Here is a 24,499-nt window from a genome sequence, read left to right as displayed (position 1 = left end):
CTGCAGATGTCCCAAGAAAGTGCTACAGAGGTGGGTGCGGACAGCTCAGTACATCACAGGGCTGAGCTCCTTCCCTGCCATCCTGGACCTCTGTATCGGGTGAAGTCAGAGAAAGGCCTGTAAAATGTCCAAAGACTCCTTCCACCCAAGCTGTACACTGAGTGTACAAAACAATAAGAACACCCTCCTAATATTCAGGTGCACCTATGTTGACTCCAATGCTTCCCACAGTTGTGTCAAGTTGTCTGGATGTCCTTTGGGTGGTGGACCATCCTTGATACAAACGGGAAACTGTTGAGCGTGAAAAACCCAGCAGCATTGCAGTTCTAGACTTAAACCGGGGGGGCTACTACCATACCCCATTCAAAAGCACTTTTGTCTTGCCCATTCAGCCTCTGAATGGCACACATTACACAATCCATGTCTCAATTGTCTCAAGGCTTAAAAATCCTTCCTTTATCTCCCCTTCATCTACACTGATTGAAGTGGATTTAACAAGTGACAACAACAAGGGATCATAGCTTTCACCTGGATACACCTGATCAGTCTATGTCATGGAAAGAGGTGCCTGGTTTCACCTGGTCACTCGGTGTCATGGAAAGATATTCCTGGATTCACCTGGTCAGTCTGTGTCATGGTAATAGGTTCCTCGATTCACCTGGTCAGTCTGTGTCATGGTAATAGGTTCCTCGATTCACCTGGTCAGTCTGTCATGGTAATAGGTTCCTCGATTCACCTGGTCAGTCTGTGTCATGGTAATAGGTTCCTGGATTCACCTGGTCAGTCTGTGTCATGGTAATAGGTTCCTGGATTCACCTGGTCAGTCTGTGTCATGGTAATAGGTTCCTGGATTCACCTGGTCAGTCTGTCATGGTAATAGGTTCCTGGATTCACCTGGTCAGTCTGTGTCATGGTAATAGGTTCTTGGATTCACCTGGTCAGTCTGTGTCATGGTAATAGGTTCCTGGATTCACCTGGTCAGTCTGTGTCATGGTAATAGGTTCCTGGATTCACCTGGTCAGTCTGTGTCATGGTAATAGGTTCTTGGATTCACCTGGTCAGTCTGTGTCATGGTAATAGGTTCCTGGATTCACCTGGTCAGTCTGTGTCATGGTAATAGGTTCCTGGATTCACCTGGTCAGTCTGTGTCATGGTAATAGGTTCTTGGATTCACCTGGTCAGTCTGTGTCATGGTAATAGGTTCCTCGATTCACCTGGTCAGTCTGTGTCATGGTAATAGGTTCCTGGATTCACCTGGTCAGTCTGTGTCATGGTAATAGGTTCCTGGATTCACCTGGTCAGTCTGTGTCATGGTAATAGGTTCCTGGATTCACCTGGTCAGTCTGTGTCATGGTAATAGGTTCCTGATTCACCTGGTCAGTCTGTGTCATGGTAATAGGTTCTTGGATTCACCTGGTCAGTCTGTGTCATGGTAATAGGTTCCTGGATTCACCTGGTCAGTCTGTGTCATGGTAATAGGTTCCTGGATTCACCTGGTCAGTGGTATGGTAATAGGTTCTTGGATTCACCTGGTCAGTCTGTGTCATGGTAATAGGTTCCTCGACTCACCTGGTCAGTCTGTGTCATGGTAATAGGTTCCTGGATTCACCTGGTCAGTCTGTGTCATGGTAATAGGTTCCTGGATTCACCTGGTCAGTCTGTGTCATGGTAATAGGTTCCTGGATTCACCTGGTCAGTCTGTGTCATGGTAATAGGTTCCTGGATTCACCTGGTCAGTCTGTGTCATGGTAATAGGTTCCTGGATTTACCTGGTCAGTCTGTGTCATGGTAATAGGTTCCTGGATTCACCTGGTCAGTCTGTGTCATGGTAATAGGTTCCTGGATTCACCTGGTCAGTCTGTGTCATGGTAATAGGTTCCTGGATTCACCTGGTCAGTCTGTGTCATGGTAATAGGTTCCTGGATTCACCTGGTCAGTCTGTGTCATGGAAAGATATTCCTGGATTCACCTGGTCAGTCTGTGTCATGGTAATAGGTTCCTGGATTCACCTGGTCAGTCTGTCATGGTAATAGGTTCCTGGATTCACCTGGTCAGTCTGTCATGGTAATAGGTTCCTGGATTCACCTGGTCAGTCTGTGTCATGGTAATAGGTTCCTGGATTCACCTGGTCAGTCTGTGTCATGGTAATAGGTTCCTGGATTCACCTGGTCAGTCATGGTAATAGGTTCCTGGATTCGCCTGGTCAGTCTGTGTCATGGTAATAGGTTCCTGGATTCACCTGGTCAGTCTGTGTCATGGTAATAGGTTCCTGGATTCACCTGGTCAGTCTGTGTCATGGTAATAGGTTCCTGGATTCACCTGGTCAGTCTGTGTCATGGTAATAGGTTCCTGGATTCACCTGGTCAGTCTGTGTCATGGTAATAGGTTCCTGGATTCACCTGGTCAGTCTGTGTCATGGTAATAGGTTCCTGGATTCACCTGGTCAGTCTGTGTCATGGTAATAGGTTCTTGGATTCACCTGGTCAGTCTGTGTCATGGTAATAGGTTCCTGGATTCACCTGGTCAGTCTGTGTCATGGTAATAGGTTCCTCGATTCACCTGGTCAGTCTGTGTCGTGGTAATAGGTTCCTCGATTCACCTGGTCAGTCTGTGTCATGGTAATAGGTTCCTCGATTCACCTGGTCAGTCTGTGTCATGGTAATAGGTTCCTGGATTCACCTGGTCAGTCTGTCATGGCAAGAGGTGTCCTTAAAGCTACCATATAGCAAACAGACCCAGAGCATCGGCTCTCCACCGAGACAGCTTCTACCTCCAAGCCGTGACTGCTAAATAGCCATCAAATAATTAAATGGTTACCAGGACTATCGGCATTAGCCCTATCTTGCACGGACTCTATGCACACTCACAAGACTATACAGTGCATTCGGAAAGACCGCTTAACTTTTTCCACATTTTGTTCACATCAATCTAAACACAATGCGCAGACCAGCTGGCTGGAGTGTTTACGGACATATTCAATCTCTCTCTATCCCAGGTTGCTGTCCCCACTTGCTTCAAGATGTGCACCATTGTTCCTGTACCCAAGAAAGCAAAGGTAACTGAACTAAATGACTATCGCCCCATAGCACTCACTTCTGTCATCATGAAGTGCTTTGAGAGGCTAGTTAAGGATCATATCACATCTACCTTACCTGACACCCTAGACACACTTCAATGTGTTTAATCTTACCTCATTTGCACACAATGTATATAGACTTTTCTATAGTGTTATTGACTGTACATTTGTTTATTCCATGTGTTACTCTGTGTTGTTGTTTGTGGTGCACTGCTTTGCTTTATCTTGGCCAGGTCGCAGTTGTAAATGAGATCTTGTTTCAACTGGCATACCTGGTTAATTAAATAAAGGGGAAATAAAAATAAATAAAAAATGTAAAAAATAGCTTACCGCCCAATAGATTCACAGGCGTTGCATTCACCAACGCACTGCCGCCCCCAGGGGGCGAAGGTAGGAAACAACACCTCCACTTCGCTGATCCTCAACACAGGGGCCCCACAAGGATGCGTGCTCAGCCACCTCCTGTACTCCCTGTTCACCCATGACTGAGTGGCTCCGCACACCTCCAACTCAATCATCAAGTTTGCAGACGACACAACAGTAGTAGGCCTGATTACCAACAATGACGAGACAGCCTACAGTGAGGAGGTGAGGGCCCTAGGAGTGTGGTGGCAGGAAAATAACCTCTCACTCAATTTCGACAAAACAAAGGAGCTGATCGTGGACTTCAGGAAACAGCAGAGGGAACACCCCCTTATCCACATCGACAGGTCCGCAGTGGAGCAGGTGGAAAGCTTCAAGTTCCTTGGCATACACATCACTGATCATCTGTAATGGTCCACACACACAGACAGTGTGGTTGAGAAGGTGCCTTCTGGCTCTGGTAGCTACTAACAATGGTGGGCAATGGTGGCTGTGGTAGCTACTAACAATGGTGGACATCTTGAAGAAGCGCAATAGCGCCTCCTCAACGTCAGGGGGTTGAATAAATTTGGCTTGGCACCTAAAACCCTCACAAACTGGTATCACCACCTGGTTTGGAAACTGCAATGCCCACAACCACAGGGCTCTCCAGAGTGTGGTGCGGTCTGCTCAACGCATCACCGGGGGCATATTACCTGCCCTCCAGGACACCTACAGCACTCGATGTCACAGGAAAAAGATCATCAAGGACAACAAACACTGAAGCCACTGCCTGTTCACCTCGCTATCATCCAGAAGGCGAGGTCAGTACAGGTGCATCAAAGCTGGGACCGAGACTGACAAACAGCTTCTATCTCAAGGCCATCAGACTGTTAAATAGCCATCACGAGGCGGCTTCTACGTAACAATGCACCTTAGTCTGCTGCCCCGTATACATAGACTTGAAATCACTGGCCACTTTAATAATGGAACACTAGTCACTTTAATAATGTTTACATGTTTTTGCTTTACTCATCTCATATGTATATACTGTATTCTATTCTACTGTATTTAGTCCATGCCACTCCGATATTGCTCATCCGAGTCAGTATATCAATGTATGTTATTGATCTGTCAGTTTCCCTAGCTAATTCCCTACTTTTCACACTGACACTATTAACAGCTCTACAGACTACACTGTCATGGTGCACAGTCAGTACACAACACAATATTGATGATGATGATGAATGGATTCAGATATGTTTGAATGTCCAGACATGTTCACATAATCTCTGACATAAAATACTGCAGTTTAAAACCTCTACAGGATCGGTGTGTGTGTGTCCCCCACCCCCCGCGGGATGATTGAGCTAACGTACGCTAATGTGATTAGCATGACGTTGTAAGTAACAAGAACATTTCCCAGGACATAGACATATCTGATATGGGCAGAAAGATTAAATTCTTGTTACAGTTTTTTTTACAATCGCTAGGACCTATTTCTCAATACTTAGGTCACTTTTTCAAAACTCTTCACACAGTTCTCCTAACCAACTTTCAGCTTAGCACAGCAGTTCATTTCACATTCAAAATGCCCTAAAACACTTCATACGTGTCTCAAATCAACTCATTATTCCCATAACACTAGCAAAGGTTGTCACTCGTAAAACAATGACCTAAACATCACTAACAACAGGTGGACACAATGTTCTTTATAAAACACGAATAACACCTCTCTACTGTTTCGAATTCACTGCAGTATATGTTACAGGAATGTATCAGACATGATTCAAAATGCTTCAATAGGTTTTGTTATTTTTTGTCATTGAGTGATTCCAAAATAGAATCATTTGTACATACACCATCTACCGATACAGATACAGTAGCAATACTAGTCAACCCTGTCTTCTGCATTTGGCCACAGGTTCTCATCCACGTCACATCTTATGTCATCTTGGGCAATACACCTAGGAAAGAATGTTTTGGAGTGCCTGGTCCATCCCTGGCAATCTTCTGCAGATATGTCCAGGCATCATTCATTGCGTCCAGGAGGGACATTTGATCATGTGGATGGTGGTCATAAACCTTCCACCTCCATGAGGAAAATAATTCCTCTATGGGGTTGAGGAATGGAGAGTAAGTTGGGAGGAAAAGTGACACCATCCTGGGATGGGCTGCAAACCACTCTGTGACAGCACGGGAGTGGTGAAATATCACATTGTCCCATACATTTACAAACGTTGGCTGATTTCACCTCACTACAACCCTTTCCTCACCTGACACGACCATTCCATAGAGGTCATCCAGGAATTAAATGAGAAGCCCGGTGTTGTATGGCCCATTTAGCTGTTTGTGTAACAGCAATCAATCGGAGGATATTGCTGCACACATTGTGATGTTGGCACCCCTCTGGCCCGGGACATCCATTGTGGCTCTTTTCCCAATCACATTCCTTCCTCACCGCCGTGTTTTGGCCAAGTTGAAAACAGCCTCATCCACAAAGATGAATATGTGGGGTGTTTGCCTGGCTTCTATCTCCATGACTCTCTCTATTTAGGCTATTGCGGTAGTTTACATTATACCTTAAAACATGCCATTGTGTGCCCTGCCCTGTTTTGTTTTGTTCAAGACCAGTTCTGTATTTTATAGTCATCTTACCTGGACTTATTGGTTCCTGAGTTGCTTGACTCGTTCAGAGTTCCTCTCAAAGGGGACAGTGTACAACTGCTTCATCCTGACTTTATGTTGTTTCAGGACTCTAGAAATAGTTGTTATGGTTACATTGTCTGCCAACACTCGTCCCGAATCTCTGTGAGTTTTATGCCGTTGTTTCTGATGACTATATCAACGATTGCAGTTTCCTGCACAGCAGTGAAAATCCTACCTCTCCCACCTGTAGGAGGTAACCGTTGGGTCCTAAGCAGAAATACAAAAACAATTACAATTACACACAAGTAGGTTTAGAGGCTTTGCTCAATTTACTTCTGTAATGTTTCAGTCAGTTGCCCTTGCAGAATGCACATCTTACCTATTATTTTGCCGGAAATTTCTCAGAATAGATGCCACTGTTGAGCGTTGCGGATTTGGCTGCACTCTCAGACCAGCCTCTCTCATTGATAGACCATGATTTATTACATGATCAATTATAGCAGCTCTAATCTCATCTGAGACTACAGCTCTTGATCTTCCTCTCAGTCTTCTTCCACCACGCGTACGTACTCCTCTCCCTCACAGCCCCTCTTTTTACTCTGTCAGCCACTTCTCTCTCTCTGGCTGGGTCCATGTTCACATTACAGTACAGCATTATTCCTAAGATGTCCCCTTTTGTATAGATGGTAATGTAATTCAAAGACTAACACCTGGGTAGGTGTTCAGCTACAATGGGAATCAACTGTGGTTGCTCTAATTGTTTTGATAGTATTTCATTTTTTAGATTTGGAATATATATTTATTTCTTATTCAATTTTGTGTTATGTTAGGTTTTGAACTTAAGTTTAACAGTTTTGAAAAGAGTATGTAAACATGTGCAAATTGGCCTGTAGGTACATAGAGTTTGGTGGTGGTTGTGTCTGAGTGAGAAAAGAGTATGTAAACATGTGTAAATTGGCCTGTAGGTACATAGAGTTTGGTGGTGGTTGTGTCTGAGTGAGTAAATAATTCACAAAATGTGAAGGATGTAGTCATTGAATGCATTTTGTGCCAAAGCAATGAAACATTATCCACAGTTTAACCCACATAGACTGCTGTTGTGCTCACTGTGTGAAGAGTTTTGAAAAAGTGACCTAAGTATTGAGGAATGGGTCCTAGCGATTGTAAAAAAAACTGTAATCTACCTGCACTGTCCAATGTACATTAGCTATTACAGTGAAAGGATACAATGCTATTGTTTGAGGAGAGTGCACAGTTATGTACTTGAAAATGTATCAATAAACCAATTAGGCACATTTGGGCAGACTTGATACAACATTTTGAACAGTAATGCAATGGTTCATTGGATCAGTCTAAAACTTTGCACGTGCACTGCTGCCATCTAGTGGCCATAATCTAAATTGCGTCTGAAATGTAATAATACATTGTGGCCTTTCTCTTGCATTTCAAAGATGATAAAAAATAATTAATTTCACATTTACACAAACTTCAAAGTGTTTCCTTTCAAATCGTATCAATAATATGCATGTCCTTGCTTCAGGTCCTGAGCTACAGGCAGTTAGATTTGGGTATGTTTTTTTAGATGAAAATTGGAAAAAAGGGTACGAGGTAAGACCATCCGTATAACATACTATGTGCCAGTGAAACTGAATATCATGCACTCAGAAATGTAATGTCTATGCTGGAGGTGTAAAACAAAAAAGGGGACATATTGCCTACATTATGTTATGCTCTTGTGAAGGCTGGCTGAATTCTGGCAAAGAGTATGTTCTTTTATCTCAGCATGTCTACAGATTCTCCCTTCTCCCTGTTTTGGTTTGTTTGTAAGTGTTGATACTGGAGACTGTTACAGTATCAGAAGAACCATTGTAACCTAGCATTTATAGCAGCTAGGTTGGTTAGAAGGTTGATTATCCTCCATACAATGTCACAATGGATGGCAGAAATGTCAAGTTATGTATCACTAGATTTGATTTATTACAGGATTAAGGGTATACTGTGAAACTTTCTTAAAGTCTGGGTGGCTTACATGGAAGAGCCCTACTGCTTGACAAAAGGGCTCTGTATTGAAAACATTTTTTTTTTGTGAGTAATCGCAAATATATAGTTTTTTTCATGGCACACAAGACACCTGTGTAATTTGTGCCTGTCTCAGTGCACCAATCCATTGAGGAAGAAGCAGAGATGCCACGGTCCAAGAATATGGGGATTGTGACACAAGGCATATCTCTACAATGAGATCTTTCCTGCCATTTTGTGGGTATTCGGTGTTTCATAACTTCATTGTGTGCATTATTTGTTTTGTCTATCAATTCCCCATTACTTACATCACCAGTAGAAACCTACATTTACCGTTAATACCCATCCTTTATCATCTGCAATATTTGTTTGGTTATGGTAATTTACCACATACTACTACTACATAATACTACATAATGGTACTACTCCATACCACTACTACATACTATTACTACATACTACTACTACTACATACTACTACATAATACTACTACACAATACTGCATACTACCACATAATACTACAACATACTATTATATACTATTAGATACAACTACTACACGCTACTACATACTACTGCATACTACTTACTACACACTACTACATACTATTTCATAATACTACTACTACATACTATTAGATACTATTACTACTACATACGATTAGATACTATTACATAATACTACTACACACTACTACATAATAAACTCAGCAAAAAAAGAAACGTCCATTTTTCAGGACCCTGTCTTTCACAGATAATTTGTAAAAATACAAATTACTTCACAGATCTTCATTGTAAAGGGTTTAAACACTGTTTCCCATGCTTTTTCAATGATCCATCAACAATGAATGAACATGCACCTGTGGAACGGTCGTTAAGACACAAATAGTTTACAGACGGTAGGCAATTAAGGTCACAGTTATGAAAACGTAGGACACTAAAGAGACCTTTCTACTGACCCTACAATAAAAATTTAAAAAGATGCCCAGGGTCCCTGCTCATCTGTGTGAACGTGCCTTAGACATGCTCCAAGGAGGCATGAGGACTGCAGATGTGGCCAGGGCAATAAATTGCAATGTCCGTACTGTGAGACGCCTAAGACAGCGCTACAGGGAGACAGGACGGACAGCTGATCGTCCTCGCAGTGGCAGACCACATGTAACAACACCTGCACAGGATCGGTACATCTGAACATCACACCTGTGGGACATGCACAGGATTGCAACAACAACTGCCCGAGTTACACCAGGAACGCACAATCCCTCCATCAGCGCTCAGACTGTCCGCAATAGCCTGAGAGAGGCTGGACTGAAGGCTTGTAGGCCTGTTGTAAGGCAGTCATCACGGGCAACAACGTTGCCTATGGGCACAAACCCACCGTCGCTGGACCAGACAGGGTTGGCAAAAAGTGCTCTTCACTGACGAGTCACGGTTTTGTCTCACCAGGGGTGATGGTCGGATTTGCGTTTACCATCGAAGGAATGAGCGTTACACTGAGGCCTGTACTCCGGAGCGGGATCGATTTGGAGGTGGAGGGTCCGTCATGGTCTGGGGCAGTGTGTCACAGCATCATCGAACTGAGCTTGTTGTCATTGCAGACAATCTCAACGTTGTGGGTTACGGGGAAGACATCCTCCTCCTGACAGGCTCATCCTGACATGACCCTCCAGCATGACAATCACTCGTTCTGTGAGTGATTTCCTGCAAGACAGGAATGGCAGTGTTCTGCCATGGACAAAGAAGAGCTCGGATCTCAATCCCATTGAGCACGTCTGGGACCTGTTGGATCGGAGGGTGAGGGCTAGGGACATTCCCCCAGAAACGGGAACTTGCAGGTGCCTTGGTGGAAGAACATCTCAAAGCAAGAACTGGCAAATCTGATGCAGTCCATGAGGAGGAGATGCACTACAGTACTTAATGCAGCTGGTGGCCACACCAGATAATGACTGTTACTTTTGATTTTTACCCCCCCCTCTGTTCAGGGACACATTATTCCATTTCTGTTTGTCACTTGTTCAGTTTCTGTAAACGTGTTCAGTTTATGTCTTAGTTGCTGAATGTTGTTATGTTCATACAAATATTTACACATGCTAAGTTTGCTGAAAATAAACGCAGTTGACAGTGAGAGGATGTTTATTTTTTTTGCTGAGTTTACTACTACTACCTACTACTACATAATACTACTACATGCTATTAGATACTAATACTACACACTACTGCATATTACTACATACTACTACTACACACTACTACATACTGCTGTACTACTACATAATACTACATACTACTTCTACAGTACATACTACATAATACTATGCTTTAATTGAAGCCTTCATAAACACTTTATAAGGCATAAATTCTTCAGAACTCATCAGCATGTCATACTGTATGAACTGTGGCAAAGCACCCTGTGTAATGATATCACATTTTTATGCAGTATGGCTTTGCTTATTTATAACAACATCATGTGAAGCACTTATGTAGTGCTCATAAAGACTTCATGAATGACATATACAGCCTGAAATTGTATAAATTGTAGTTCATTCAAGTATGACCATTTTTTTTGCCATTTCCCCTCAGTAGTATGGGAACAGTACTTGAACAATTAATAATGTTTCCAAAATACTCTTACGTCATTGTTACAGAAATACTCTCAGGTCATTGTTACAAAAATACTCTTAGGTCATTGCTACAGAAATACCCTTAGGTCATTGTAACGGCGTTCTTCGTTTGTCGAAAGAGAGTCGGACCGAAATGCAGCGTAGTGGTTACTCATGTCTTTAATGAACAAAGATTGTGATACATGAAATAACTATTACATATACAAAAAACAACAAACGGAACGTGAAACCTATTACAGCCTATCTGGTGAAACTACACAGAGACAGGAACAATCACCCACGAAATACAAAGCGAAACCAGGTTACCTAAATACGGTTCCCAATCAGAGACAACGAGAATCACCTGTTTCTGATTGAGAACCGCCTCAGGCAGCCAAGCCTATACAACGCCCCTAATCAGCCGCGATCCCAAATACTACAAACCCCAATACGAACATACAATATAACATAAACCCATGTCACACCCTGGCCTGATCAAATAATTAAAGAAAACACAAAAGACTAAGACCAAGGCGTGACAGAACCCCCCACCCCCCTAAGGTGCGGACTCCCGGACGCACCTCAAAACCATAGGGAGGGTCCAGGTGGGCGTCTGTCCATGGTGGCGGTTCCGGCTCGGGACGTGGACCCCACTCCATTAAAGTCATAGTTCCTCCCCTTCGCGTCCTGGGATAATCCACCCTCGCCGCCGACCATGGCCTAATAGTCCTCACCCAGAAACCCACTGAACTGAGGAGCAGCTCGTGACTGAGGGGCAGCACGGGACTGAGGGGCAGCTCGGGACTGAGGGACAGCTCGGGACTGAGGGGCAGCTCATAACTGAGGCAGCTCGGGACTGAGGGGAAGCTAGGGACTGAGGGGCAGCTCGGAACTGAGGGGCAGCCCGGAACTGAGGGGCAGCCCGGAACTGAGGGGCAGCCCGGAACTGAGGGGAAGCCCGGAACTGAGGGGCAGCCCGGAACTGAGGGGAAACCCAGTACTGAGAGAAAGCCCAGTACTGAGAGGAAGCCCAGTACTGAGAGGAAGCCCAGTACTGAGATGAAGCTCAGGCAGGTAGTAGGCTCCGGTAGATCCTGGCTGGCTGGCGGATCTGGAAGATTCTGGTTGACTAGCAGATCTGGAAGAGACTGGTTGACTGGCAGATCTGGAAGAGACTGGTTGACTGGCAGATCTGGAAGAGACTGGTTGACTGGCAGATCTGAAAGAGACTGGTTGACTGGCAGATCTGAAAGAGACTGGTTGACTGGCAGATCTGGAAGAGACTGGTTGACTGGCAGATCTGGAAGAATCTGGTTGACTGGCAGATCTAGAAGATCATGGCTGACTGGCGGATCTAGCTGCTCTATGCAGACTGACAGCTCCTTGCAGACTGGCAGCTCCTGGCCGACTGGCAGATCCTGGCCGACTGGCACTTCTGGCGGATCCTGGCTGACTGGCACTTCTGGCGGATCCTGGCAGACTGGTGGATCCAGGCTGACTGGTGGATCTAACTGATCCTGACAGACTGGCGGCGCTGGGCAGACTGGCGGCGCTGGGCAGACTGGCGGTGCTGGGCAGACTGGCGGTGCTGGGCAGACTGGCGGCGCTGGGCAGACTGGCGGCGCTGGGCAGGCGGGAGACTCCGGCAGCGCAGTAGAGGAGAAAGGCTCTGGCTGCGCTAAACAGGCGGGAGACTCCAGCAGCGCAGGAGAGGAGAAAAGCGCTGGCTGCGCTGAACAGGCGAGGCGCACTGAAGGCCTGGTGCGTGGTGCTGGAACTGGTGGTACTGGATCGAGGACACGCACAGGCAGCCTGGTGCGTGGAGCTGCTACCGGAGGACTGGAGTGTGGAGGTGGCACAGGATGGGCTAGACCGTGAAGGCGTACTGGAGATCTTGAGAGCAGTGTTGGCACAGGACGTGCAAGGCTAGGGATGTGCACAGGAGACTTAGTGCGTGAGGCTGGCACATTTTTCACCAGCCGACTAACACGCACCTCAGGACGAGTATGGAGTGCTGACCCAGGTGCCATCAAATCCCCGACACGCTCCGTCGGACGAATCTTGTACCTAAAGCACCAAGCTAGCAACTCCCTCATTACTCTCTCCTCCACTTTCCCCATTAACTCCTTCACAGTCTCTGCTTCGCTCACCTCTAACACCGGCTCTGGTTCTGGTTTCCTCCTTGGCTCCTCACGATAAACAAGGAGAGTTGGCTCAGGTCTATCTCCTGACTCAGCCATACTCTCCCTGAGCCCCCCCCCAAATACATTTTTGGGGATGGTTCTCAGGCTTCCATCCGCTACGCCGTGCTGCCTCCTCATATCAGCGCCTCTCAGCTTTCGCCGCCTCCAGTTCTTCCTTGGGGCGGCGATATTCTCCAGGCTGAGCCCAGGGTCCTTTACTGTCCAGTTCTTCCTCCCATGTCCATTTCTCCAGGTGGTGCAGCCTCTCCCACTGCAGCTGCTCTTCACGATTAACAGGGAGAGTAGGCTCAGGTCTGACTCCTGACTCTGCTACTCTCTCCCTGAGCCCCCCCCCAATAAATATTTGGGGGTTACTTTCGGTTTTCGCTCTGCGCCGACGTGTCTTTCTTTTTGACTCCATTCGCCTATAGCCCTCTTCGCATTGCTCCAGCGAATCCCAGGCGGGCTCCGGTACTCTCTCTGGGTCGGCCGCCCACCTGTCGATTTCTTCCCACGTCGTATACTCCATGCCTCTGCTGTCCATTACGTCCTCCCTTCGCTGCTGCCTGTTAACACGCTGCTCAGTCCGTGTGTGGTGGGTGATTCTGTAACGGCGTTCTTCGTTTGTCGAAAGAGAGTCGGACCGAAATGCAGCGTAGTGGTTACTCATGTCTTTAATGAACAAAGATCGTGATACATTAAATAACTATTACATATACAAAAAACAACAAACGGAACGTGAAACCTATTACAGCCTATCTGGTGAAACTACACAGAGACAGGAACAATCACCCACGAAATACAAAGCGAAAGGCTACCTAAATACGGTTCCCAATCAGAGACAATGAGAATCACCTGACTCTGATTGAGAACCGCCTCAGGCAGCCAAGCCTATACAACACCCCTAATCAGCCGCGATCCCAAATACTACAAACCCCAATACGAACATACAATATAACATAAACCCATGTCACACCCTGGCCTGATCAAATAATTAAAGAAAACACAAAATACTAAGACCAAGGCGTGACAGTCATTGTTACAAAAATACTCTTATGTCATTGTTACAAAAATACTCTTAGGTCATTGCTACAGAAATACCCTTAGGTCATTGTTACAAAAATACTCTTATGTCATTGTTACTGAAATACTCTTATGTCATTGTTACAAAAATACTCTTAGGCGTTTGTTACAGAAATACTCTTATGTCATTGTTACAAAAATACTCTTAGGTCATTGCTACAGAAATACCCTTAGGTCATTGTTACAAAAATACTCTTAGGCGTTTGTTACAGAAATACTCTTAGGTCATTGTTACAGAAATACTTTTAGGCGTTTGTTACAGAAATACTCTTAGGTCATTGTTACAGAAATACTCTTAGGTCATTGTTACAAAAATACTCTTAGGTCATTGTTACAGAAATACTCTCAGGTCATTGTTACAAAAATAATCTAAAGTGAGTGTTAGAGAAATACTTGTAGGACAATGTTACAGGAATACTCTGAGCACAATGAAAATCAGATTCCCTCACAGCCTCACCAATAACAGTGTGTCTCTGAACATGCTGCATAATTGATATATATTCTAAAATACACCAGTAGCGAGCACAAGGCAGCTATTTAAAAATGTGTGTGTGTGTGTGTGTCATAGTGACAGCAATTCAACGTAAATTAAATTATATTATTGTATATTATTGAATAATGTAATAATCTCAATTTGGACATTTCTGAGTGGCTACAGGCAGCATAACCTGACTAGAATCGTTCATTCATCATTTATTAATTAACTAACACATTATTACAGAGTCACAAAATGTACTGTAGTGTCCTGCAGTTTGAGCTAAACCAGGGTCATAATCACACTGTTTCATTGGAGATCATTCAACCATCATAAAAGGGGTTGGCTTTTATCATCAGTGTTTATCAGCATATAAACTTCAGTTACCAGGAAAAACCAATACACATTATTTCATCACTCTAATGGCAAAGCCTTTTTCGTGAATGTCTGAACATATTTCTGGGTTTTGGGGATACATGTCTGCTCCTATCTTTAGCTAGCGTCCCAGATCTCCTTTTCCAGAAAGACTGCATTAGCATACTCCCTGTCGTGGATTTAAATGAATATAGAATTTGGTGTAAGGCGCATCGGAATGAAAGGAGTTTCTACTGTTGTTAAATTCAAGCGATAAAGTGGTCAAGTGCACCATTTGGAAGAAGGGTGGAGAATTAGGTCACAGATGCAGTGGAAATTAGACTAGATTGTGGATCCCCGCATGAACAGCTAACTGGCCTGTCTGGCCCAGGGCATGGAGGAACGCCATAGATTTGTAGCACTGATATTATTGGTAACACCCAGCAGGGGAGAAACCAGGTCAAAAGGGGAATGTTGGGATGCGATGTGGCGTGACATTGCAGATTCACAAAGTAATCGCCCAGCTATTGATTCAAATCAAATGTAACCTCTATGTCTACTATTCAATGGCATTTTGGGGATGTGAAATCATGCTCCCTTCTCTGCTGGAGCGCCCTTTTGATCTCATTCAAGAAAGTAGCTGCTGCAATCTGTTAATGGACATGTGTGTGATGTGCACCCGGCTCCATACTTGGCCCAAAGCCTGTTTTTCGCATGGACAGCGCCATTGAGGGCTTTCACCGTTTTGAAGTAGTAATCTGGATGGGACTTTCTATGGGTTAAGGAAGGATCAAAGAGCAAACACTACATAACTCCAGGTGGCAGTAAATCACCAACTTTGGCTTTCTACCTGTTCAGACCACAGGTATAAAGCCAGATTTGATTTGGAGATCCATCCTGGCATGTCAACACAGCTCTCTGAAAAAAAAATGTATATATTTTTGCAACCCAATAGAAACAAGTGAAGTCACAGTGCACGACAACAAACTGTAGGGCGATGCTCAAGTTGCTCAAGTGTGTCATTCATCACAGGGATGTCGAAAGACTCATCCAAAGGGAATTCAAATAAACAACTCATAACACGCATCCAAAGTAATAAACGGTCAGATTTTTCCAAGCCATCAATATGTCAAGAAATTATCCAACGGAGGCAGTTCCTGCTGTGATTCTTGTACTGTTCTCCTCTTTCACAGAAGGAGCGGTCAAGAGGTGAAGGAAGGACGAGGTGAGACTCAAGCAGCTTCAAGTTCGTCAACAGAAAAGTGTGTGTGTATGGTGTGTAGGGGGGGTTGTTCTTCTATCCTTGTGGGGACATAAAATCTCCAAAAGTCCCCAAAAGAATAGTAGAACAAAGAAAATGTTCCCTTGTACGGATTACCCACTTTCCCCATGAGGACAAAGGCTATGTCATGCTTAATGGTTAGGGTTAGAATTAGGGTTAGGGTAGGAGGTTTAGGAGTTATGGTAGGGTATGGGTTAAGGAAAAGAGGATTTGGAATGGAAATATATTTTAGGTTCCCACGACGATAGAAGAACAAAAATGAATGTGTTTGTGTCAAACCAACATTTTCTTTCACTGACTATTTGTGGAGGCAATTTTGTAAAATAGTCCACTTCAAGCCAGTCATTTTATTCTTAGCAGTCAGAAGGGGAGCAATTATTCAAAGATTTGCAGTAGGCCATAGACAAAATATATGATTACAAAATATATATAATGACATCAAAGGAACATCAAAAGGAACATGGTAAAAAACCATCATCTTCACAAAAAGAGGGAACTTAAAAGCTGTGGCAATGTCTTCATTGATTTCTGTGGAATGCAGTAGTTACCATAGCACAGTTCAAATAAAATGGGAAAATATTAGCTAGATAACGGCTACCTGTTTCAACTTCATTGAAATCAATCACATTTATTATTTCAAATATCTATCATTAGCAATGTTCTCTGGACATTGAGTATTATTTTATGTTTTAAATCAAACATTAACATTTTAGCAACAAAAACCTTCCCACAATCAGACAAAATATCAACACAGAACACTGTCAGAATGTTCTTGGTGGTGAACTTCTTATTGCAGTAAGCCTAGGCCTGAGATGACATGGTAACTAAATGTACTTTCAGTATTTGCGATTTCAAATACACACAACTGGGGAAATTAATTTGGTTCAAAACAGAAGCGACAACACAACTGAAACGCTGACATGTGCAGTACATAATATCAAATGAAGAGGGTGATAGTGTTTTCCACACATTATTTTGGTTGACTTATACCAGGGTTTCCCCAAAACTCGGACCTCGGAACCCCAAAGGGGGCACGTTTTGGTTTTTGCACTAGAACTACACAGCTGATTCAAATAATCAGCTAATCATCAAGCTTTGATCATTTGAATCAGCTGTGTAGTGTTAACTAAATGTGCACCTCTTGGGGTCCCGAGGACCAAGTTTGGGAAACACTGGGGACTTGTATATTTTTCTTTGCAATAACGATAGTGTCCATCTGGCATATTTCTTTGCTGTAGAGAAAAAGCAGAGAGACATGGATACTGAAAGAGGAAAATGTCCTGATATCCAGACAGGGGAAAGAAAGAAACACCTAGACACTCGGCTGATCTTCATCACCTTCCAGCAGGGGAGGCTGCTGAGGGGAGAACGGCTCGTAATAATGGCCGGAACGGAGTAAATGGAATGGAAACCTTGTCTTTGTTGTATTTGATTCCATTCCACTGATTCCGCTCCAGTCATTACCACGAGCCCGTCCTCCCCAATTAAGGTGCCACCAAACACTAGCAACCTGCAAACAACTCACATGAATTGAAGTCAAAAACACTGTCGTCTATGGACTTGTTGATACAGACACCACAACACAACAATCACAATAACATGACTCTGTGTGCCAAGAGCAGGCTTAAAAAATACAACTAAAAAAAGGTTATTTTTCTACAAACATCATGTCACTTTATCAAAAACATCATTCATTACTACATATTTTGGTTCTCCAAATCATCCAATAAGGATGTAGAAAAAAATATCTGGATATCGTCGAAACCATCCCATGAAATTGTCCTTCGGATGTCAAAGTTGCAACCTTACATTTCAGGAGGTTCTAGCAAGGTCTCTCCAGTCTCGTTGCACTTGTGTTATTGGGTCCTTGGGTGAACGTGTCTTGCTGCTGAGTCGGCAGAAAGCCCAAGGCTCGTATTCACAAAGCATCTCAGTGTAGAAGTGCTGATATAGGATCAGGTCCCCCTGTCCATGCTTTCTCATCTAAAAGGCTAAACTGATTCTAGATCAGCACTCCTACTCTGAGATGCTTAATGATATGGGCCCTGGACACACAGGACTTTTAGTTGGTACAAGTGTTGATGTTCTTGCCATCGGCAGCGTCCTCCACTAGGGAGAGGTGGTAGTCGGTGGACAAGGTGAAGTGTGAGACGCAGCCCACCAGACCTCCACTGTACTGCCGGTTAGTGTGCAGAGCAATCTCCTTCATCCCCCCTAGGCAGAGCAGAGACATCAGGTATTAAAGTTCTAATCCTACTCATCTTCATCATCACCATAATTACAATATGGCATTTCTGACCCTCATTTTCTTTGTCATCATCGTCATCACCATCATAACAATTATCATCATAACAATTATCATCACAGTCATAACCATTATCATCACAGTCATAACCATTATCATCACAGTCATAACCGTTATCATCACAGTCATAACCATTATCATCACAGTCATAACCATTATCATCACAGTCATAACCATTATCATCACAGTCATAACCATTATCATCACAGTCATAACCATTATCATCACAGTCATAACCATTATCATCACAGTCATAACTATTATCATCACAGTCATAACTATTATCATTGCTGTTATTGCTATCTTAATCATCATCATCATCATATCATGATCAACATAGGTTGTACTAGCTTACATTTAGTCTTCCAGAAATCAGACAGACAGTGGAACCGCCAGACAGACAGACATTGGAACTGAGGAATTGCCAGACAGACAGACAGACAGACAGACAGACAGACAGACAGACAGACAGACAGACATTGGAACTGAGGAACCGCCAGACAGACAGACAGAAATTGGAACTACCAGACATACATTGGAACTGAGGAACCGCCAGACAGACAGACATTGGAACTGAGGAACCGCCAGACAGACAGACAGACAGACAGACAGACAGACAGACAGACAGACAGGCAGACAGACAGACAGACAGACAGACAGACAGACAGACAGACAGACAGACAGACAGACATGGAACTGAGGAACCGCCAGACAGACAGACAGAAATTGGAACTACCAGACAGATATTGGAACTGAGGAACCGCCAGACAGACAGACATTGGAACTGGGGAACCGCCAGACAGACAGACAGACAGACAGACAGACAGACAGACAGACAGACAGACATTGGAACTACCAGACAGACATTGGAACTGAAGAACCGCCTGAACGGAGGATGCAATGAGAATCCAGGAGACTATCCATGGAATGAATAGTCTGAAATCTGTCTTCCGCATTTAACCCAACCCCTCTAAATCAGAGAGTCGCAGGATGCTGCCTTAAATCGACATCCACGGCGCCCGGGGAACAGTAGGTTAACTGCCTTGCTCATGGGCAGAACGACAGATTTCTACCTTGTCAGCTCGGGGATTCGATATAGAAACCTTTGGGTTACTGGCCCAACGCTCCAACCCGCCAGGCTACCTGCCGTGGTTGCACCTACTTCACTGCTCAGTCACTATTAACGGGGACTCGTGATGATTTAGTGTAAACTACACAATAGTTTCTTAAAAATACGATGACATTGTACTTTGGATGAAATCTGAATCAGCGGCAATTGAGAATGGAGTTAGTGGAACTGTCAGCCAGGGAGTCACGGAACTTTCAGAGGTGGAGTGACGCAATGTGCAACCCCACGAATAATATAGGTGACTAAATAGCTGTGGTGGTGACATACCGACATACAAGACACCGTTGACGTTCAGCTGTCTCATCTTCCCAGGTGACCTGCCAGTCTGGGCCCCATAGTCATCCACTGTCAGCTTCCCAGTCTGGCCGTCCCTGAAGAACACACAACAACAGGAAGGACACACAACAACAGGAAGGACGCACAACGGAATGACACACAAGGAAAGGGAGGGGAGGGAGATGAATGGATGAGAGGATCCAGATAGAAAGAGAGTAATTACTTCTTTCATCTTTCTACTCCCCCCCTGACACTCATATAATGGATGCTAGCTCAATAAAATGGAGCTAAGCAGGTCATGAGAGAATCAATCAATTTGGACCCTAAGTCTGGATGTATTCTACATGAAGTTACATAAAGCTGTCCATTGATGGGGTCTTGGTGTACAATACATGTACATTTACTGTCATTCCTGTCATTTACTGTCATTCCTGTCATTTACTGTCAATCCTGTCATTTACTGTCAATCCTGTCATTTACTGTCATTCCTCAAGTATTTTTTGTGGCCCATGAAGCCGCTCTACACTGGCCTAGAGACTGCATTGAGATACGCACACACATCAAGGCAGAGAAACACACACATGCGGGGTTAAACATAAATACACACACAGTTTTATATCTATTTCCCAGACTTGTCTAAAGAAGTCCAATTGAAGCAATGAAACAGACCTCCAAATTCTTCCCAAATGTCTTAGACACTGCCTGATTCCATACGCACAAAACGTTACAACAGATACCAGATCAAATGGGAGATTAATCTACAATGTCAAACAAGTTTGCCACCTGCAATAAGACACATTATGTTGTATTCCCAGAAACCCTAGTAGAATGTAATGCATTTTTCTTCTTTTAATTTCCAAGTGAGAAAGGCATTGAAAAGCACCTGACAGCCTTCACTCTGTGCCACCTTCCATCGCTGAAGGTTCCGTTGACAATCACATTGGCCACACCACTGCCCAGGTTATAGCTACAGACACAGGAAGACAACATGAATGAATGAACTACTGCTACAACCAGGAATGAAACGATGCCCATTCAACAAGGCTCAACTCAAAGGGTTGGTTTCCCAGACGCTGATTATGCCCAGTCCTGGACCAACAAAATGGTGTACGGAGCCTACTTTTTAGTCTAAGAGCTAGTTTTAAGGCTTAAGCTGGGATTCATCTTTTTCGTGCTATGCGCCTTTTAAAGGCAATGTTCTCGCATTTGTGGAGAACGCATTCACGGGGAACGCTGCACATGTAAATCTCTAATCGGAAATGACATTTAAATGCAAATTTCCCTATATTGCGGATCTAACGCGAATCGCAATAAATCTGTATCCAGGAAACTGTCCCAAAGATACGGAAAGAAAAGGCTGGGCAATGTTTTTACCAGCCTGGTCCCAGACCTGTGCTGTCTTACCACAGCATGACCAGAGGAGGCTTTTCTTCTGCAGGAAGCATTAGGGAAAGGGAAGGTGTGGACTAGAGGTCGATAGATTCTGATTTTTCAACACCGATACCGATTATTGGAGGACCCAAAAAAAAGCAGATACCGATTAATCGGACGATTTTTATATATATATTTGTAATAATGACAATTACAACAATACTGAATGAACAATTATTTTTACTTAATATAATACATAAATAAAAATAAATTTAGTCTCATATAAATAATGAAACATGTTCAATCTGGTTTAAATAATGCAAAAACACAGTGTTGGAGAAGAAAGTAAAAGTGCAATATGTGCCATGTAAAAAAGCTAACGTTTACGTTCCTTGCTCAGAACATGAGAACATATGAAAGCTGGTGGTTCCTTTTAACATGAGTCTTCAGTATTCCCAGGTAAGAAGTTTTAGGTTGTAGTTATTATAGGAATTATAGGACGAATCTCTCTATACCATTTGTATTTCATATACCCCTTTGACTATTGGATGTCCTTACAGGCACTATAGTATTTGCCAGCCTAATCTCGGGAGGTGATAGGCTTGAAGTCATAAACAGCACTGTGCTTCAAACATTGCGAAGAGCTGCTAGCAAACGCAGGAAAGTACTGTTTGAATGAATGCTTACAAGCCTGCTGCTGCCTACCACCGCCCAGTCAGACTGCTCTATCAAATATCAAATCCTAGACTTAATTATAATATAATAAACACACAGAAATATGAGCCTTTGGTAATTCATATGGTCAAATCCTGAAATTATCATTTAGAAAAAAAAATGTTTATTCTTTCATTGAAATACAGCACCATTCGTCTCCTTGTGAAGTGCAATGTAATCGGCCATAATCGGCATCCAAAAATGCAGATTACCGATTGTTATGAAAACTTGAAATTAGCCCTAATTAATCGGCCATGCCGATTAACCAGTCAACCTCTAGTGTGGACTCGAGGGGTGTGTAACGTCAGGGGTTCATCATTAGGGAAAGTGTGGACTCGAGGGGTGTGTAACGTCAGGGGTTCATCATTAGGGAAAGGGGAGGTGTGGACTCGAGGGGTGTGTGAAGTCAGGGGTTCATCATTGGGGAAAGTGTGGACTCGAGGGGTGTGTAACGTCAGGGGTTTACCATTAGGGAAAGTGTGGACTCGAGGGGTGTGTAACGTCAGGGGTTCACCATTAGGGAAAGGGGAGGTGTGGACTCGAGGGGTGTGTGAGGTCAGGGGTTCATCATTGGGGAAAGTGTGGACTCGAGGGGTGTGTAACGTCAGGGGTTTACCATTAGGGAAAGTGTGGACTCGAGGGGTGTGTAACGTCAGGGGTTTATCATTAGGGAAAGTGTGGACTCGAGGGGTGTGTAACGTCAGGGGTTTTACCATTAGGGAAAGTGTGGACTCGAGGGGTGTGTAACGTCAGGGGTTTATCATTAGGGAAAGTGTGGACTCGAGGGGTGTGTGAAGTCAGGGGTTCATCATTAGGGAAAGGGGAGGTGTGGACTCGAGGGGTGTGTAACATCAGGGGTTTACCATTAGGGAAAGGGGAGGTGTGGACTCGAGGGTGTGTGAGGTCAGGGGTTCACCATTAGGGAAAGTGTGGACTCGAGGGGTGTGTGAGGTCAGGGGTTCATCATTAGGGAAAGTGTGGACTCGAGGGGTGTGTAACGTCAGGGGTTTATCATTAGGGAAAGTGTGGACTCGAGGGGTGTGTGAGGTCAGGGGTTCATCATTAGGGAAAGTGTGGACTCGAGGGGTGTGTAACGTCAGGGGTTTATCATTAGGGAAAGTGTGGACTCGAGGGGTGTGTAACGTCAGGGGTTTACCATTAGGGAAAGGGGAGGTGTGGACTCGAGGGGTGTGTAACGTCAGGGGTTTACCATTAGGGAAAGGGGAGGTGTGGACTCGAGGGGTGTGTAACGTCAGGGGTTTACCATTAGGGAAAGTGTGGACTCGAGGGGTGTGTAACGTCAGGGGTTTATCATTAGGGGAAAGGGAAGGTGTGGTCGAGGGGTGTGAGGTCAGGGGTTCACCATTAGGGGAAAGGGAAGGTGTGGTCGAGGGGTGTGTGAGGTCAGGGGTTCACCATTAGGGGAAAGGGAAGGTGTGGTCGAGGGGTGTGTGAGGTCAGGGGTTCACCATTAGGGGAAAGGGAAGGTGTGGTCGAGGGGTGTGTGAGGTCAGGGGTTCATCATTAGGGAAAGGGGAGGTGTGGACTCGAGTCATGTGTAACGTCAGGGGTTCATCATTAGGGAAAAGGAAGGTGGGGTCGAGGGGTGTGTGAGGTCAGGGGTTCATAATTAGGGAAAAGGGAAGGTGTGGTCGAGGGGTGTGTAACGTCAGGGGTTCATCATTAGAGGAAAGGGAAGGTGTGGTCGAGGGGTGTGTGAGGTCAGGGGTTCACCATTAGGGGAAAGGGAAGGTGTGGTCGAGGGGTGTGTGAGGTCAGGGGTTCATCATTAGGGAAAGGGAATGTGTGGACTCGAGTCATGTGTAACGTCAGGGGAAAGGGAAGGTGTGGTCGAGGGGTGTGTGAGGTCAGGGGTTCATCATTAGGGAAAGGGAAGGTGTGGTCGAGGGGTGTGTGAGGTCAGGGGTTCACCATTAGGGGAAAGGGAAGGTGTGGTCGAGGGGTGTGTAACGTCAGGGGTTCACCTAAAAATGAGTGCTCCGTCCTGCAGTCCTAAAGACAGGAAGTCACTGTTGGGCCTCACTTGGCTGTCGCCTCGCCATAGCAACAGACCATCCTTCGCCGTGCTCTTAAAGCGCATAAACATGTTGGTCCTGACGCCCGAAACCCTGGGGTGGGAAACACACAGGATATATCAGCACAGAGTGACACACAGGATATATCAGAACAGAGTGGAACACAGGATATGTCAGAACAGAGTGGCACACAGGATATGTCAGCACAGAGTGACACACAGGATATATCAGAACAGAGTGGCACACAGGATATGTCAGCACAGAGTGGCACACAGGATATGTCAGAACAGAGTGGCACACAGGATATATCAGAACAGAGTGGCACACAGGATATATCAGAACAGAGTGGCACACAGGATATATCAGAACAGAGTGGCACACAGGATATATCAGAACAGAGTGGCACACAGGATATATCAGAACAGAGTGGCACACAGGATATGTCAGAACAGAGTGGCACACAGGATATATCAGCACAGAGTGACACACAGGATATGTCAGAACAGAGTGGCACACAGGATATGTCAGAACAGAGTGACACACAGGATATGTCAGAACAGAGTGGCACACAGGATATATCAGCACAGAGTGACACACAGGATAT

At 44.6% G+C, this 24,499-nt stretch overlaps 1 protein-coding gene across 2 annotated transcripts in view; it reads right to left on the bottom strand.

Moving 5' to 3' along the window:
* Positions 1-16,305: 16,305 nt before the first annotated feature.
* The window catches only part of LOC118394008 (pikachurin), a 56,977-nt gene continuing 48,783 nt past the window's right edge, over positions 16,306-24,499 (bottom strand). For both annotated transcript variants that reach the window (XM_052461081.1, XM_052461082.1), the window contains 4 exons: positions 23,845-23,988; positions 20,658-20,741; positions 19,766-19,869; positions 16,306-18,278 (listed from right to left, as the gene is read on the bottom strand). In XM_052461081.1, coding sequence (XP_052317041.1) covers positions 18,127-18,278; positions 19,766-19,869; positions 20,658-20,741; positions 23,845-23,988 — 484 coding nt within the window. In that variant the 3' untranslated portion in view covers positions 16,306-18,126. The remainder of the gene's footprint in view (positions 18,279-19,765; positions 19,870-20,657; positions 20,742-23,844; positions 23,989-24,499) is intronic.

Source organism: Oncorhynchus keta, chromosome 14 (genome assembly GCF_023373465.1).
Source record: "Oncorhynchus keta strain PuntledgeMale-10-30-2019 chromosome 14, Oket_V2, whole genome shotgun sequence".
Lineage (NCBI taxonomy): Eukaryota > Metazoa > Chordata > Actinopteri > Salmoniformes > Salmonidae > Oncorhynchus > Oncorhynchus keta.
The sequence above is the reverse complement of the archived record's forward strand: the minus strand, read 5'-3'. Positions and strand labels throughout refer to the sequence as shown.